This window comes from Caloenas nicobarica, chromosome 3, assembly GCF_036013445.1.
Source record: "Caloenas nicobarica isolate bCalNic1 chromosome 3, bCalNic1.hap1, whole genome shotgun sequence".
Lineage (NCBI taxonomy): Eukaryota > Metazoa > Chordata > Aves > Columbiformes > Columbidae > Caloenas > Caloenas nicobarica.
The window spans coordinates 67,758,698-67,775,832 of NC_088247.1; the positions used below are offsets into that span (position 1 = coordinate 67,758,698).

The 17,135-nt window shown below is 37.9% G+C and overlaps 1 protein-coding gene across 3 annotated transcripts in view; it reads right to left on the reverse strand.

Moving 5' to 3' along the window:
- ARMT1 (acidic residue methyltransferase 1) overlaps positions 1-17,135 on the reverse strand; it is a 52,944-nt gene that overhangs the window by 14,498 nt on the left and 21,311 nt on the right. For all 3 annotated transcript variants that reach the window (XM_065632998.1, XM_065632999.1, XM_065633000.1), the window contains 4 exons: positions 16,719-16,975; positions 12,054-12,198; positions 10,114-10,299; positions 2,113-2,430 (listed from right to left, as the gene is read on the reverse strand). In XM_065632998.1, the coding sequence (XP_065489070.1) occupies positions 2,113-2,430; positions 10,114-10,299; positions 12,054-12,198; positions 16,719-16,975 (906 nt within the window). The remainder of the gene's footprint in view (positions 1-2,112; positions 2,431-10,113; positions 10,300-12,053; positions 12,199-16,718; positions 16,976-17,135) is intronic.

Below are 17,135 nucleotides of genomic sequence, written 5' to 3' on the forward strand. Positions count from 1 at the left end.
AGAGCTCCTCTACTCTATAAACCAACAAAATCTGACAACTATAAGACCAGTATCTTATTTCCAAAGCACAGATTTAGGCAGCGGCAAACTGGAGCTGATATAGGTTCTGTCTTAGTAATAAATGTTTCCTTTTAGCACATGTATTTAATTTTTATAGCAATAATACTGAAAAAAAATTGTCTCCATCCTCAGACCCCCAAAAACATTTAAAAGGGAGTTATTTTACATTGCAAAAGTCAATAGGTCTGTCTTGGGGCAAGGGAGAGGGAGAGAGAGAGAGAGAGGTTAGAGCATAGCACCTAAATAAATTAACACTGTTACGGAAAACTACCCATTTTCCTGAACTTCAGTTTCTTTACCTCTAAAATAAGAATAAATATGTCTATTCAGAAAAAAAAAAAAAGTTGATTATTGTATATTTTACAGTTCACTGTAACAGAACATGACTTCTCCAAGCAACACTGCTACTTGGAAAAACAGTAACATTCCTCTCAAGCCACTGGAAAAGTTCATATCTGCAACAAAATAGAGACCAAGTTTGAATCTTCCTGAATGCTCCCTGTCTGCAGGATGATCAAGTGCGCAACCCAGCAAGTAAAGCTAATATTAAGGAATAAAATCAGGAACAATAAGAACTGAAATACGTAGCACACACTATGCATGCATTGATGTATATCCACAAAGAGTCCAATGGCTGCTCAATGTAGTACACAAATGGCCTTTACCACAACTGAGTCTTGCAAAAGCAGCAGGTCACCTAAAAGCATTCCCAGGAGCAAAACCTTTTTACTCAATAGCTACCAATCAACTTAAATTTCCCTTTCTCAGCAGTTCTCAAAATAATCAACATCTCAACAGACTGTACTGCACACCAAAACACCAAATAATGCGAACACACATGCATGTAAAATTCTCATTAAACTTCAATCTGAAAGCATTTTGCTTATGGAAACAATACTACATGACATACAGCAAAACTGTAAAGAGCTTCTATATTAAAAGGTTGCTGCTACACTTCCACTTCAGTGGATCACTTTCAAATGTTAATAATTTTCACAATCCTTGTTTTCATTGAAATTTGGCATACTGACTCTCAAACTAATGTATAAGGGAGCTGTTTTGTGGGTTTTTTAACGAAATATTTAATCAAAATGCACAGGGATATATTCAAGAGTTATTTCTAATCTTGGACAGGATACAAAACCATTTGCTAATATTAAAAAAACCAACCAAACAAAACACAACAGAACAACAAAATCAACCTATCACCTCAGCAGGAGATGCTAGAATCTTAAAATCTGACAAGCACATGGAAGTTGTTTTTCAGTGGCTCAGTTAAAACAGCTTTTGATTTAGTGTGCAGCTTTAAATTATATAGTAGTCCGCACTGATAAAATTAGTATATGCCCATGTAAGCAAGTGAGAAACTTCAGTGCAATGTCGGGATACTGACAGTGGTCAGACTGTATTCTGGCTCACCTTCCTCCTGAGCTGTCCCTTCCCTACCTGTACATGCAAACACATTTTTGCAAACACCACCAGCCAAAACACCTCCAGCCAGAGCATCAGAATTCCCAGCTGCCTTCCTATTGCCCTTCTCCTGCATGGTGAACAGTTACAGTTTCAATAGTGTTTAAGTGTAAAAATACTTTTTTCTTTTTAGGTGCAGGTTTAGAGTATTGGAGGGAAAAAAGTTACCTGAGGCAACTCATCAACTATATCTGCTTTGATAAACAGGTCAGTCCTTGAAGTCACTATTGTAGCAGCACATCCACACCTGTTCACATGTTCCGCTAAATCATAGTGACCATGCAGCCATTTTTGATGTTCGCTAAGTGGCACTGCAACGAAATTTCAGTGTCTTAACTGAAGGACCATTCCATGTCTCTTCTTGTTAACAGCATCTATTATTAATTTCATTTCTGACCTCTTCCTACTTAATAAAACATAGGTGCTTTTCACCTATTATATCAAATGAATGGAAAACAAAAGGTTTCTGTAATTTCAAAACCTGAGCAGAACAAACTAACACTCTAACAGATGAATAAAATGAAAAAGGATCCAAAAAGAATAAATGCACACATTGGGTGAGTGGAGTATTTGCTGACTTACTATTTCTTTACTCTCTTCTTTGCAATTTATTTCCTGGATCCTCTCCAAAATAGCCTTCTCAGAAGGTTTAACTATTTCAGATCTTCTGCCGAGTAGGGCAGCAATTTGCTCTTTAAAAGTCACTAAAGAGCTCTGAGCAGTCCTGGCCTCCTCTCTGCTGCTCTTCAAACTTCCATCCAGCTCACTGGCAGATTTCTTCAGATTGTGCAGTTCCTGCTTGGAGGCGTCCAGATCTTTCTGGTTAGCAGTCAGTTTATCCTGGAGGTTTCTGATCTCCATCTCCAAACTCTGTCTCCTTATTATAGCAATGTCAAGATCCTAAAATACATGAAAGATTAAACCAGGCCTTTGAAACTTGTCATAGCCCCTCCTCCTCTCCACACACAATGCAGGGAATGACTCAGAAGCAGGTACTGCAGACGGAGATATTAGGACTCATATTGCTCATATACGCTCAACATCCAGGCTCCATAGGAGAACTCCCACTGAAGTTAATGAAAGCCCAGAGCCTGCTGCAGCCACACTACAGACTAACCTCTTGCAATGGCCTGCAAGAAGTAATACATGAATAAAATCTGCAGCTAAACCAGAAACATTTTTTTAATTGTAAAACTATTGATATCTTATTTTTTCATTCAGATAATATGACTTGGAAAACAAACAGTGAACAAGACGTAACACAAATAAAGCAAAAGTACTACACCACAGACCAGAAAGAATAGACTATTTTCAGTTGGAAGAGACTTACAATGATCATCTATTCCAACTGCCTGACCACAAGAATACACAAACTCTCTGAATATACTGTTAAGAGCAGAATTAGAGGTGATCTCCAAGACCCGCTTACCTGAGTGTGGCAAAAAGTCCTGAGATTATTTATACACAGAAATGGGGAGTGAGGGACCAAACAAAAAAAAAAATTATGATGTTAAGACAGCATAAGAGAAGGTACAAATGCTTGAATACCAATTTCACCTCAAAGAAGAAATCCTTAAATTGTGAAGCACTCAGAAAAAAATTCAAAAAGGGCATTATTCTGAGCTATGTCATCTTCTGAAGAAAGCAAAATCCTTATTAACATAAGGTTGAATTTGCCAGAGGAATAAAAGAAAGTCAATGAAGAGCTGTTTCTTTCCACAGAGCTGACAACTGACAACTATCTGCTTCAGTCATCTTGTGAACCTCTTTCTTTTCCCCACAATACCAACATTAAGTGTGCTTACACATTCATACACAAGAATAAAATTTGCAGTGAGACCAACTGAAAGTATAGCAAAGACTAAGTTTTCATTCCTTAGGGTATTATCTGATTGATAGGAAAATTTGGGAAAGAAAATTACTTTACACAAGACACAAAATTATGCCAGAGAGTGACATATTTATAGAGAGTGAGTGAATTTCTCTGAAAGTTTCAGTTGGTTAGTAGAGGCTTTGTAAGTGGATTGATATCAACTAAGATTATGGACTTTGGAGTTAAAGAATTGTTCCTGGAACAGCTGTGAACACTCAAGTCTCTCAGGGTCTACATGTGCTTGCTGTGTAGCACAGTAAGTAATTTGTATTAATGGAATACATGCCAATCAAGGAGTATTTATGTAGATCAACAGTGAGGATGGATTAAAAAAAAGAGTTTGGAAGGCACCCATGGCAATGAAATATAAATATACAATACTAAAAATACTAACATTTTAGAATAGCTTCAAAAGGGCAGACATATGAACACATAAATGAAAACAAACCAAAACAAACCCTTTCATTTAGGAAATTATTTGTTGCTACCCCTTTCCAAAGTAATTGTAGAACTCTCTCGGAAACAAATGTTGGCGTGATTCCTTGCCATTTTCTCTTTTTTATTCTAAAAAGTCCTATTAATAGAAAATTCCCACCTATGTTCAAAATTACATTATGGTAATTACAGCAAAGAAAGAGTTTTATTTCAATTACAGTTTTCAGCAGTGTGTATTTTTCCTTTCAGAAAGGCAGTGCAAAAGTAGTTTGCCAGTACCAAGGAGCTTCCCTAGTTACAATCTTGTTTCAAACTGTGAACGTCTGCAAACACACACAGTTGAAAGAAAAGATCAAGGTATAAAATAAAGAACTGCAAGCTTGTTGATGCCCAAACCCCCCCCCACAAAACCAAACAAACAAAACAAAAAAGATCCCAACACACACAACTACAAAACCCAACCAATTTACAGAATGAAAAGCTGTAAAACTCAAAACATTAAAATTCTGAACAATCTTCACTGAAACCTCTCTTGAATGGAGAGCATTTACACTGGCTAGCTTCAGCAAGGTCAGCCTGAATGCTGAACAGTATCTGGAAATTTAGGGACTGTGACACATGAAGGTGGTATCCCAAGCACAAGCAAACCCCTAAGAGCCTAACTGATCAGTGCAGGCAAATAAAACAATTTCCACACCAGAAGACTGAAAGGATAGAACTGCAGCAGCTCGTAGTTTCTCTTTGACTCCTCGACATCTATGGCTAACGTCCCATGGCTCTGAATTATATGAAGGTTTCAGTATGTAGGTCGTAGGCTCAAAAAAGCTGCCCAACACTGACATACAAGAAATTTTAAATATGGGAATAATTACGGAAATTGATGTTCAAAGAAAACAGAATTAGACGTTGGGTGGATTTACCCAGGGCGGACCGTGTCAATGACTGATGGTTAGACACAAGAGGTGTAGCAGATCTACCATGGCCATGCTCACCTGCAGATGTAGAAAGCACCACCAAAGGTTCTTAAACTACCTGAGGCCAGAGCAAAAGGGCTCATACAGCACAGTGTTGCACTTAAAGTGACTCTCACTGAGGCCAGGACACAGCCTACCCACACTCACCTGCTGGCACCCCACCTGCACAAGGATGTAGGAGCACTCAGACCTCTGCACAAGACAGTGGCAAGGCTTCCCTCAGGAGAAATCCTGTGTTCAACATCAGGTCAGCTGCATTCACAGAGAACGAGCTCGACCTGCAACAGGTGGGGAAAATTACTCCTGTCTTTTAAGTGGAGAAAGAGAGTGACTCATTTGTAAGGAATGGCTAAAAGAGCTGTATTTAACACTGCAGAATGAAGTGAAGGAGGTATGAACACATTAAAGAGGCAGACAAATGAAAGAGAGGATCAAGAAGGGATAAGATCTTTTAAGTAATAATATACATAAATACATATCCTCACTCTGTTGATCTCAGTATTTACAATGCATTTTCTAAAAGCAGTGATAACTCTTCCTTAATATACTGTATTTTTTCACATTTCTCAATATTTCAACTAGCATGTCCTATACACATATAAGGTCTGTTGGTCTGTCATTTCATCCAATAATCATATTTTTAAAAGTGGATACTAATCAAATTAGCCATTGTTTCTGAGGCAGTTTTAAGTGTCAATCACATACTAATAATGAATGTGTTTCAACTTTGAATTTCTGTAGAATATCTGAGTGAACACTACTTACTCCAAAGTGATTCAGGTGTTCAAACTCAGTTTTCTGGAGCTTTTAATTACATCCTCTATTTTTGGTCAAAATTCAGTAACAATGACAGGGCCATCTTCTAAAGGGCTTTCCTCAGATTTTATGTGAAACATTCATGCTATATCATATAACAGGAGCTGTTAACAGAGAGATGCAATCTTTGAATCAGAAAGCCCCAAACTGATGGAAGCTCAGAGGATATGTGGCCAAAAGTATTTCCGTCTGCTTGCTCACACTCAAGCTACTGACCACTCTCACAGCTCACACAACAGGTATTTGGCCTGATGTAGCAGATCCCTACATAATTGCTGTCCTTCACCAGAATCTATCACTCTACAACCCCTGCCACAACCACAAGTCCACCTGCTCCATTTTATATCTTGGAGCTGCCATGTGTTAACCAATGCCCTTGTTACCGTTCCAGAGGAAACGTTGGGATTTTGGGCTTTCATCTGTTTTGAAGAGCAGAGTATTTATGTTAAATAAAATGAGAGAGTTTTTAGACCAGAGAAGGATATTTGAACTTATATCATCATTATTAATACTGGTACCTCAATCAGCATCAGGCTTTCAACATACTGGGTCAATTAAACACACATAGAAAAAAAAAAAATCCCACACATTACATTAACAGTAATAATAAGGTATAAAAGAGAATGAAGCTATCTTCCAGTTGAATTCTTACACCAGCTGCATCTGCAGTTATCACTATTATACCACAAGGACTCTAAATTAGCTTGCTCTTGTCTCCCATCTTCTCTGATAATTCAACCTGGAAATATTTGTAATGTCTGCTGAAACCTGTCCCTAATATGTACTTTCTTAATGAGATCCTATAAACAGCAAAAAAATCCAGGTTCTAACTGAGAAAGTCATTATTTATCTATTGGGGCAAAAATACCTTAAAACCAATCAAAGTGTTTGGGTATATTCAAAATGTAGGCACTTTTCTCAAGTTTAGACAACTTCCTTAAATAGTAAGTTTATATTTTAATTAACTATGCATTTAATTATTTCACACAATCAATTTTGGTAAATTTATACTGATTATCTGCTACTTAGATAAGTTTTATTCATTAATAACATAATTTAATACAAGCCAGTATTGAATACTGAAGAGTATTTTCATGGTTAATTTTACATCACTAGTGTATGCAGATATATTAGCATTAATTAAAATTGCTTGACTATATTTCAAATATGTTCTTTAAAGACATTGCATGGTGCACAACTTTGCAAAACAGATGTTTAAACTAACACTTCAGAGGGAAACACAAATATTTCCAGGTTGAATCATCAGCAAAGATGTGAAAAAGAACAAGCCAGTTTACTAGTTCTTGTGGTTCATCAATGGCAATGCTGTATGAAAGGCTAATTCATCTGGAAGAAGAATATATGCATATTCTTCCATACCTTAAACAAATATCATATAGGAATTTATTAAATACTAGGAAGAAACTTGGTTAGAGCAAATAAGACATTTTATAAAGACCTACATTCTCAAAGAATGTCATAATTCTATAATTACAATTATCATAATCAATAATCACTGGGCATACAGAAAGAAGGAACAGGTATTCTGATTCTCAGTCTAGAAATCTGGGCAGCATTTAAAAATGGTTTTGCATCAAATGCAAATCTGATATCCAGCACTTCCAGAATAAAGGTATGCACAATATTTACAGAATTCCAGAAGCAAGCTCTTACAATATTCGGTCAAAAATGTGAGAAGCTCAGAATTCTTAAAGAAAAGTCAACAAAAACAGCTTGATGGCTTGCTATTTTACTTATATTAGTTTTGAAATTATATTAGTTTCTCTTGGTTGCTGTTTGATATGATGCAGTGAGGCTAAGAGGGGAACAGATAATCTTATCATTCACTTGCTAATGCCGCTCAAATGAAAACCAGCTAACTGCAACAAATACTCAAGTATCAAATATACTAAAGAACATTCTGAATTACTCTCATATGTTAACCTTATAACCTGCTAAAATATTGCTTGAATGTAACTACGCTGGCTTTCATTTTGTACATCAAGAATTTCAGAATCTATGATCTGTTTACTCAATCATTAGACAGCGGCCTCCTCCTGGGACACAAGGAAAGGCACCTGGTCAAGAGAGGGAGTTCAGAGAAATCCCAAGCGAGAAGCAGGAGTGAAGAGCTACCCAGCAAGAAACACCAGCAGTGATTCAGAGAGGAGGCAGGGAATAGTGCCATGGCTGAGCTTTGCTGGCGGAGACTGACAGAACTGTCTGATGGCCTCTTAGAGACTCGGGAAGAATTCTGAGAGAAAACCAGGGGAAATGGGCCACCATCTCAACCTGTAATACAGAAAACAGCCAATATGTTTGGCCCTGGGAACTTCAGGCAAACACAGGCAAGAGTCACTCGTGCTCAGTCTGTGCTGGGTAAACTCTGCTACAGGCAATTCCGCTCATCAAAGCTCACAAAACAGTCCAGGAACGAGCCGCTGTATGTGTGCGTTTTGTCTGGTGCAGGAATGCTATGGATTTCCACTTGTCACTTTCACAGGGAAACACGTCGCACGTGCAACTCGGTTCATGTGCTTATTTAAACTGCACAGCAAAGTATATGACAAAGTCAAACCAACTTTTTAACACTGATGCCTTTCCCATAGCCTAATAAGACACCCGTCAAGGGAACAGAGGATGCCATACATCCTCCTTTAGATGTGTGCATATAAAGCATTTTTGGTTTTTTACTTATGTAAATGAATGTCTTAATATGCTTTCGTGAACACAAAACCTTCTTAACAGAATCTGCAGGCATCTGTGACCTCTAGGTAAGCCCTGATGGCAAACCCTTAATTTGAAAGGCAATGCTAATAATTTTGCAAGACATTCCTATAAAATAGGTTAAATAAATTATGTATTTGGCATCTGCACAATAATCATAGGAAAATATTTTTCATACAACTAGATCAACTTTGGAAATGTTTTGGCAGTCAGAGCAGACTTGCAAAACAAGTTACAAATAAGTCCTCATATTGGTTTAAAACACCTGATTATGGCTTAATTAGCGAGCAACCTACACTCTGCCCTTACTCACACTCCTGTGTTGGAAGTGAAGTATGAGAAAAAAATGTTCTCAAAAAGGACCTGTTGAAGTTTTGGTACAGGTTCTCTCTCAGTCTCACTTAAGTTTTAGAAAATTTTACAAAGCTTGGTGAGAAGTATTTTCAGCAGTAAGTAAAATTTATGACCCTTGTGGTACTTAACATTTATCTTCCCTACAACAAATTCTTTCTTCTCCAGAGCATGCTGTCAGCTATTTCTCATGTCCTAAGTATTTAGCCTGCAACCAAATCAGAACACTTTATCCTTTAAAGTGTATGGTGGTGATCTTCTCTTCAGGAAAAAAGTAATGCCAGGGAGGTGGGGAAAATGTTCTATTACATTTGCAAACTTACTTGCACAAGCTTGCTTTTCTGTTAAAAACTTCTACAAAGTCAGTCACACACAGATCAGCTACATATTTAAAAGTCTAAGTTTCTTCTCATTTTTTCTTATTCCTAGCCACCAACTTTAACCACACTGCTCTAGTACCTGCAGGAAATTTCATTATGGTTTTAGTAAACTGCTCCCTTTCCACAGTTATTGCTCAAAGTACAAAGGAAAACTGCTACAGAAGCTCACTTTGCTTGTCCATCTTTGGTAATGTACAAAAACTCTTAACAGTGAGTTCTCTTGGAGCAATTAAATCCTTAAATCACAACCTTTTCCAAACCATACCTAGGTGAATTTTGTAAATACTTGACCTAGAAGTTAACTTACGTTTCTCATTTCAGCATCATTCCTGCTGCATGGATTTCCTCTATGGACTCCCCACAGCAAAACTGTGCTTTCCTGCAAGAGTTCTCCTACTGCCTACAACTTTTTGGGTATGAGTCAGTTGAATATTTACAGTTACGAAATACAAGTTTATGAGATATTGAAACAAGATAATATAGGGAGTCTGGAAGCCAAGACACTTTCAGTTCCAAAAGAATAGTGTCCTATCAGTTTCTTTCAATTCGTTCTTAGAATTTTTAAAGAAACTGAGTAGGAGAATGCTCAGGAAACTTGCAATATCACATCAGTATTCTTTAAAAGAGCATTTTTCCATTGTTCCATGTTTGTGCCTCAGATATACTCATTAACTCTCTATGTTTGCACTGCTTTAAAAAATGTCTGTTTATTTATCTGTTTGTGCAAGCACAGCAAAGGCCACAACAATATAAAGAAAGCAAAAATATAAATTTGCAAGCATCATTGGAAGACATCAAATCTAAATCAGACCTATTTTAAATAATAGTATTTCTTAGCCTCCAGATATTCTCAAGCTTTCAAAAAGTTGAGAATAACCTTAGAAAAATGTCTTTTTTAGGAAAGACCCTAATCACCAAAATTCTTTCAGAAACATTTTTCCTCATACAACTCCTATTGAAAGGTAATTTGAAATTTCAGGAAAGCATTTGAATACTACACAATCATACACATCATGTAATTAGGTACCTTACTAAGTTTTTCCATGTTTTGATAGTATCCTGCTGCCTTTTTCTGCTCCTTGCTCACTTCTGAAACAAGCCTCATGATAGTTTCTCTGCTAGCTTTGGACTCCATCTCATGGACATCGGTTGCTTCTTGAAGAGCAGCAACTTGGTCTTTTAGTGTCAGATTTTCTTTACATATTTCAGAGACCTAAAGAAATAATTCTAATATTAGTAACTTTTTAAAGCACTTAAAATTGCATATATTCAGCCCAGTACACCTGCTGCTAATCATCCCAATAAATACATAGTGTTTCTGCTAACCCCTAGGTCAGATTTATAATTGCACTCTACTACTCCTTTCTAAAAAGAGTAGAAAGACAATTAAAATGAGAACTATATTCTCACTAGAAACCCACATCTTAGTGTAATGTGGTTCAGATTTACTCCCACACAGCCTCTATGATCTATTAAACAGGTGGAGAGCTACTGTCGCTGCATATCTGCACATGACACAGAACAGGTCGGAAGATGAAAACAGATCATTTAGCTACCTTCATGTGAAAAGCAGACCGTTTCCACTTGGCTTGTTAAGATTTATGCCTCTCATTTGGAACATGAAACCAAAAGCTGCATTTTATGCTTGAAACCTTTTAGGCATGGGGAGATTTGAGTTAGTAACAGCTATTTCATAAGTGTATTCAAGGGCAAGGCCAAATACCTGGTGGGCTGCTGTGCTGAGCAGCCGACACCCTGGAAAAAGAGTCTCATTTCCAGGAGGACTCTAGGGCTGTTTTAGTACATTATGCTATTTCCAAGAAGTAGAATAGATTAATGTGGGCACTTCAAGGAGTGCATAAGGTAAAAAATGTACCCTGACTCCTACTGGCAAGACGTTTATTAAGACTAAGCCAGACCAATTCTGTCTTAAATAAAACCATAAGGTGGGAAAGAAGCTAAATAGATGTGCCATGACCCCAAACAGAAAAATGAGTTGCTAAGTTTTCCTAATGTACACAATTTTCAGCACAAATTAGATTTCTCCAATAGATTTATTACTAAATTTTTAAGACAAGACATTAACGTATACTTTTTTAAACTCCAGATATTTCCTTAACTTGGAGAATGTAAAAGTTACAACTTAGTACAATCATCTTTGCCCCTAATGACAACTAGCCAAGTTTCGTTAGAGTATCTATTACAATTTCAATGTTCTTGTAAGAAATCACCATGATATGTACCAAGATAATCTTGATTTATTAAGTATTCCTTACACCCAGGACTCTTCTAATAATATGAGTATAATGAAACAGAATTTAAAAAAAAAAACTCGAAGAAAATCAGGGATAGCAAAGGCTACATGAGCATGAGAAAAATCCATTAAATTAGGATAAATTGCCCTCCAGCAGCATCAATAAAGGTTAAAAGAGTATATGAACAATTTTCCTTTCCTAAATGGAAGCTTAGTTTTTGGAACTTTGGAAGTATTCTGAAGAGAAATAATAAAGTTTTATGAATAAGTCTCAAAACCACCACACAATTATTTACAGCGTTTTGTTACAGGGCATAGTTAAGGTTGTTTTAGAGTATGCCATTTCAGATACTTCTATTTAATGGCAAGTCTGCTTGAGATAAGTGTTAAGATCTAGTGGTACAGTTTACATGTCACCTAGTGACTCTCAGTGGTAATGTTTTCAGGAAAGCATTCAACTAAATATCTAATCAGGGCTGTTCTTGGGAACTACAAGTTGATAAAATATTTATGCAATAAGAAGAGACTGATTTCACTGAGGTCTATTAGTGTTCAGAGCCTTTGAAAACTGGCTGAATATGGGGGGGGGGGGAAAAAAGGTCTTTCTTAAATTATAGCACTGTCTGCAAATCATTATTTAAAACACAAAGATTCCTGTCTTCATCATTTGCTTCATTTCTTTGACAACCATTTCTTTGCCTATACTTAATCACCTTTGATGTTAAACATTCCTGTGGTTTCTCTTTTTCTCTGATGTCTGTGTCTAAGAATCCAGAAAGCTGTGTAAGGAACTCTTCATACTTTCTGCTGATTTTGGAAGCTTGAGTCATGCTTTCTTCACACTGATTCAAATATTTACTAATCAGACAGAAAAAAAAAACCAAAACACCACACATCAGGATGAATGTTCTCTGAAACAGAATTCCAGATAAAAGACACTATCCTGAGATTATTGCTAGCTTCTGCATACCACAAAATGAACTTTTAAAGTCACATATCTGTTATTTAATACATATAACTTTTGTTGTCGACTTGTGTGTAAATATTTCTTCATCTTTGCTTCTGATTAGCACTTTAAAGAATCCCATGAATCTATGATCCCAACCTCATTCTCAGTACAAGATTTCAGTAAAACACAAGAACCAAGCAATGTCAATAAATAGTGCCCTCAAGAAACTAGAAATGGAGGCTGCAAGCAAAAGCTTAGGAAAAGTAAGGGGGAAGAGTGTGATCAAATTATAGTAAAGATAGGCTAAAAGCAGTTCACATCCCCTCTCTCTCTAATGAAGCTGATGGCACCAATGAACAAAATCCAGGGAAAGAGAAGCCTCTCCGGACCTATGGAAGTGTAGGACACCCAGAGTACCTGCGAAGGGAAGTTCACTGGCAGAAGCAGAGATGGGAGAAAATACTTTGCTGTACCTCCAGTCTTCTGAAACATAACACTACACATGAAGGCAAAGAAAGAGAGGAAAAAAAGTGCAGACTAGAGCCAGGCTGAAGAAAACCATTAACAAAGAAAATTACAAGGGACTACAACAAAAGTATGAAGAAAAGGCAACTTTTTCATCATCAATTTCATCACCCTCAAAAGGTGCCTATCATGCAGATACACATCTCGCATGAAGCATCTGTTATCAGCCTTTACAGCAGGTATTGGTTTGTAAATGCTCTGTAAGAACGAACAACCAAATAACAGCAGTCAGTTTAACTCATAATAACTCATAAATGTGGTTACATGTCTCCCTTGCCAGGGTCAGAGACAAGTCCAGCAGACAAGCATTGCCACGGTCTGCACAGGTAGCAAATGTATAGATCTAAATCTTGCTCACAATGCTGCAACACTGAGCATTACCCCTGAAAAACTACAAAGAAACAACTTCACAAAAATAGCCAGCCAAACAAAGCTCAAAATGACCAGTAGTGTAATCCAAATATCAACTCCCATACCTCTCAGATAACACCCATGAGAAAGGTACTCAGTGGTAAAAATACAGTGCAAGAAACAAAACTATTAAGCTTTCAGTTGAGAAACAAGGTACTTTCTAAAGCAAGTCCTTCACAAAGATTTGGACACTAGAATAGAATGAGATGTGAGATTTCACCAAACAGCTGTCTAGAGCAAACATTGTATTGAAACTCATTTGTTTATGAAAGCATAGCACTATTCTCAGCATTCAAGGTGGGCATGCTAGACATTTCTGGACTCAGAAGAGACTGGACAACGGCCTCAGACACATGGTGTGAACTGTGGGATTGTCATATGCAGGGGCAGGAGTTGGACTCGATGATCCTTGTGGGTCCCTTCCAACTCAGGACATTCTATGATTCTATGATTCATTCTTTCCCATATCTGACTTCTTCCTTTCTAGGCTGGCAATCAAACAGACAACAGAGCATCATTCCATAATCAAAAAGCAACATGAGACTCCTATGGGAAACACACAGTGAGTGTGAACACAGTATGGTAAAGAGCTATAAATCACTAAGCAAAACAGATGGTCCATGAAAAAATTTAAGATGTTGCCTTAGGAGGGAGACCAGCACAGTCATCATCAATACTACAAAGTGGAAGAGAGTGGAAGAATAACAGAGAGGAATGGAAAACATTAATGACTGCTCTGGACAGGATGAGGATAGTTCCATGCACAGCACACACCAGGAGCCAAAAGAGTTCTGCCTTCTGCAGCAGGTGCTGGCCCTCAGAAAACAAGTGTCTCACAGTTTCGTCACCTCCAGGCACCTTTCTCTCCTCGATTGCCCCAGAAAAACTAAGCTGTGAGATGGTTGCTAAAATGCCGTCCCAAGGAGGGGCATGTCCAAAACGAAAAGGTATAAGGCTCCAGACATACCATACATGAATGTCTATATGTTAGAATATTGTATCAGATTGACCATCAACCCTGCAAACTGCTCCGTGGCTCTGAAAAATTGAGTCACATCACACACAGAGCCATGCCTGCTTCTAAAAATAAACAATCTGAAGTACAAAGCATGTACTCGACAACTCTACGAATAACTTAATTACCTCCAGTAGAGCCCTAAAGGTGTGAGGTGTGAGCACCTAGAAAATAGGCAATCAGATACAAAAAAGAAGAATGCAGCTCTTTCACAGTTTTGCTAGCTCTTCACAACTAATGAGCAAAGAGAAGGGGAGGGGAAAAAAAAAAAAGCTTTTCACAGTTCAGGCTCTAAAAATACCTTGGCAATAGACCTTTTGAGTAGAAAAGCACCATTTTCAACAGGAGAGATGTACATCTTGGAAATCAACCACAGAAATCATTAAACATTTTTTCTATATCCCTATTCTCTGTTTCTAGGTATAGAATGTAAATGTGCATTTCATGCCTCCTGGTTTGCTCTTCCTTTTAGTAGTAGTTTTCAGTGAAAATCTTTCTTGAATACTGTGACAGATGCCTAATTAGGACTAGTCATGTGCCACATACTACTAAAGTGGCCAGGCTAAGCAACTAAAGTTCACTAAGTCAATACATTGACTAGTATTAAGTGGCACATGTAACCATTAGCTGAGGATGAGGAAAAGCTTTGAAAGCACACACTGTAGATTCATAATCGATCTTTCCAAAAGAGCAGGCTCACCCTCTGTTTGTCCCTTCCCTTTTGCCAGTATTCCAGGTGCACAGCAAACTGGAGCTAGGATTGGTAGAGCTGGAAATCAAGCTTTTTATTTTGCTCACTTCCCTCTAGGAGTAGTTCCCTGGTCCCAGATCACCATGCAGAAACACAAACAGAACTGTTGACACAAGTATCATGGAGAAAACACAGCAGCCAGGACCACACTGGGAGACACAGCACAGCTTTGCGCCACATAAAATTGATCATATCCCTGTAACGACAGGCTAGTAAGATACACAGTATTTTGCCAGTTTTCTCAAGTGAGTCAGGCAAACAGGACGGGAGGGTTTTCTTCCTTTTTTTCCCCAATAGAAGTAGCATTTTAAAGAATCTTAACACCCATTATCTCAGAGAGTGCGATGTTTTCTATGTTGCTAGGATGAATAATACACTTCTTGGCTTGACTATATCCACACTTATATGGGGATTATACCAAAAAATCTTTGGCGATCAACATCAGCACTCTCCAGGCGGGGCTTTTGGCAAATCAGCTGCTAATAGACAAGGGCACTGCAATGGATTTGTCTAGATTTTAAAATAACTTAATTATCCACTTCCAACGCACAAAGTCTAGAAGAGCTTTGTGATAATACTGGTTTGGGAAATACAGACATGTGCTGAACACTCACCTTGCACTTAAGTGCACTCTCAATATTGAGAGATATTAGCCTTGTAATGGTGGAAAAAAAAAACCAACACACATTATGAAAGTCTATAAGGTGTTTATTAATATACCATGTCTGACACTGATTTTGGAATTTTAGAGTTCAGAACGTTCTCACATCAATCAGTTTTATTTATGACCAGCATTGCTGTCAGTCTCCAATCCCACAGACCTGAAATATTATCAGTTGTGCAGAACTGATAGATCAGTGTTCTGACACCCTACACTAAGAACAGTATAGATGAGGATACTATCTTGTATTAAAAGTTTCATGCTACAAATATGCATGTAAAAAACACACACACACAAAAAACGAAAACAAACAAAAAAAACCCCACACCAAACACACACCATGCAGCAACGTCCAGAAGAAAGCAGAAGGAAAGTCAGACAAAGCTAACATTACTGAAAGCTGAACAAATATTAACATGCTCTCTCTAGGATACTACTAACTAGGAATTATACCATATTTGCTTTATTGCACTGCTCCTAACAGACATCTTTATGCTAAGGAGGAACTTCACACTGTTTCGGTTCCAACTGTGACACAGAAGAGGGGAAAAGACAGGAGTGGTGCAGCAGGACAGTCACTCACCGCTGCACGGCCCACGCAGCCTGTTCAAGTGACAGGTAAACATCACCACATGACAAGGATAGACCAGGGCACTAGACCATAGTTACAGGTACTGCCCATCCTAACCATGCTACGAAAGGCATGAAGTTTGCCTCAGTGCCATCCACGGCAATACCTGAATGAGGAAACTATACATATTGTTTCTACTGTGCCCAGACAAACAGCCCTCTGTGCTCATTTTTTGTGAACAACGAGGTTACACCAAGGTGGCTCATATCATCATTTCTCCTCCAAAGGACAAAACCCCATTTATGGGCTAACAACTCAATCCAAAATTCAAATTTCAATACCCTCCACATGCTTAGTTACAACAGCTGTGCAAGGCGTTGGAACAGAATTCAGATCTCCAAGAAAGTCTGTCTGCGAACATATTTTTCTGCATTGACAACTGCACCATTCTGTCATCCCAAATAAAAATCATTTCTCATCTCACATGAATCTTACTTAAGTTTGGCATTTTGCTCATGAAGTTTCTCCTTCAGCTCCCAGTTTTCCTTGAACGCTGCCTGAGCTGTCACCTCAGCTTGGTTTTTAGAAGAGGCGAGGACACGTGCCTCTTCCTCCATCTCCTGAACTCGGGTTTGCAAAGACAGGAGGCGAGACATCTGTCTAGCGTTGTTTTCCTTGTAGCTTTCAGCTTCAGCCTTCAGCTCTTGAAAAGAGGTTTCTTTAGAGACCATTCTGGACCTGAGTTCAAGAAGCTATAGATGGACAAAGAGAAAACTCATTTAAAAAAAAAAGACAAAAAATAAAGGAGGAACAACTTTGCCCAGGCTGAAATACGTGACTGCATTACAAGTTTAGTAATGTGACAAGAAACACATTTTGGAACAAAAGACTAAGAGTTTTCTATCACTACAA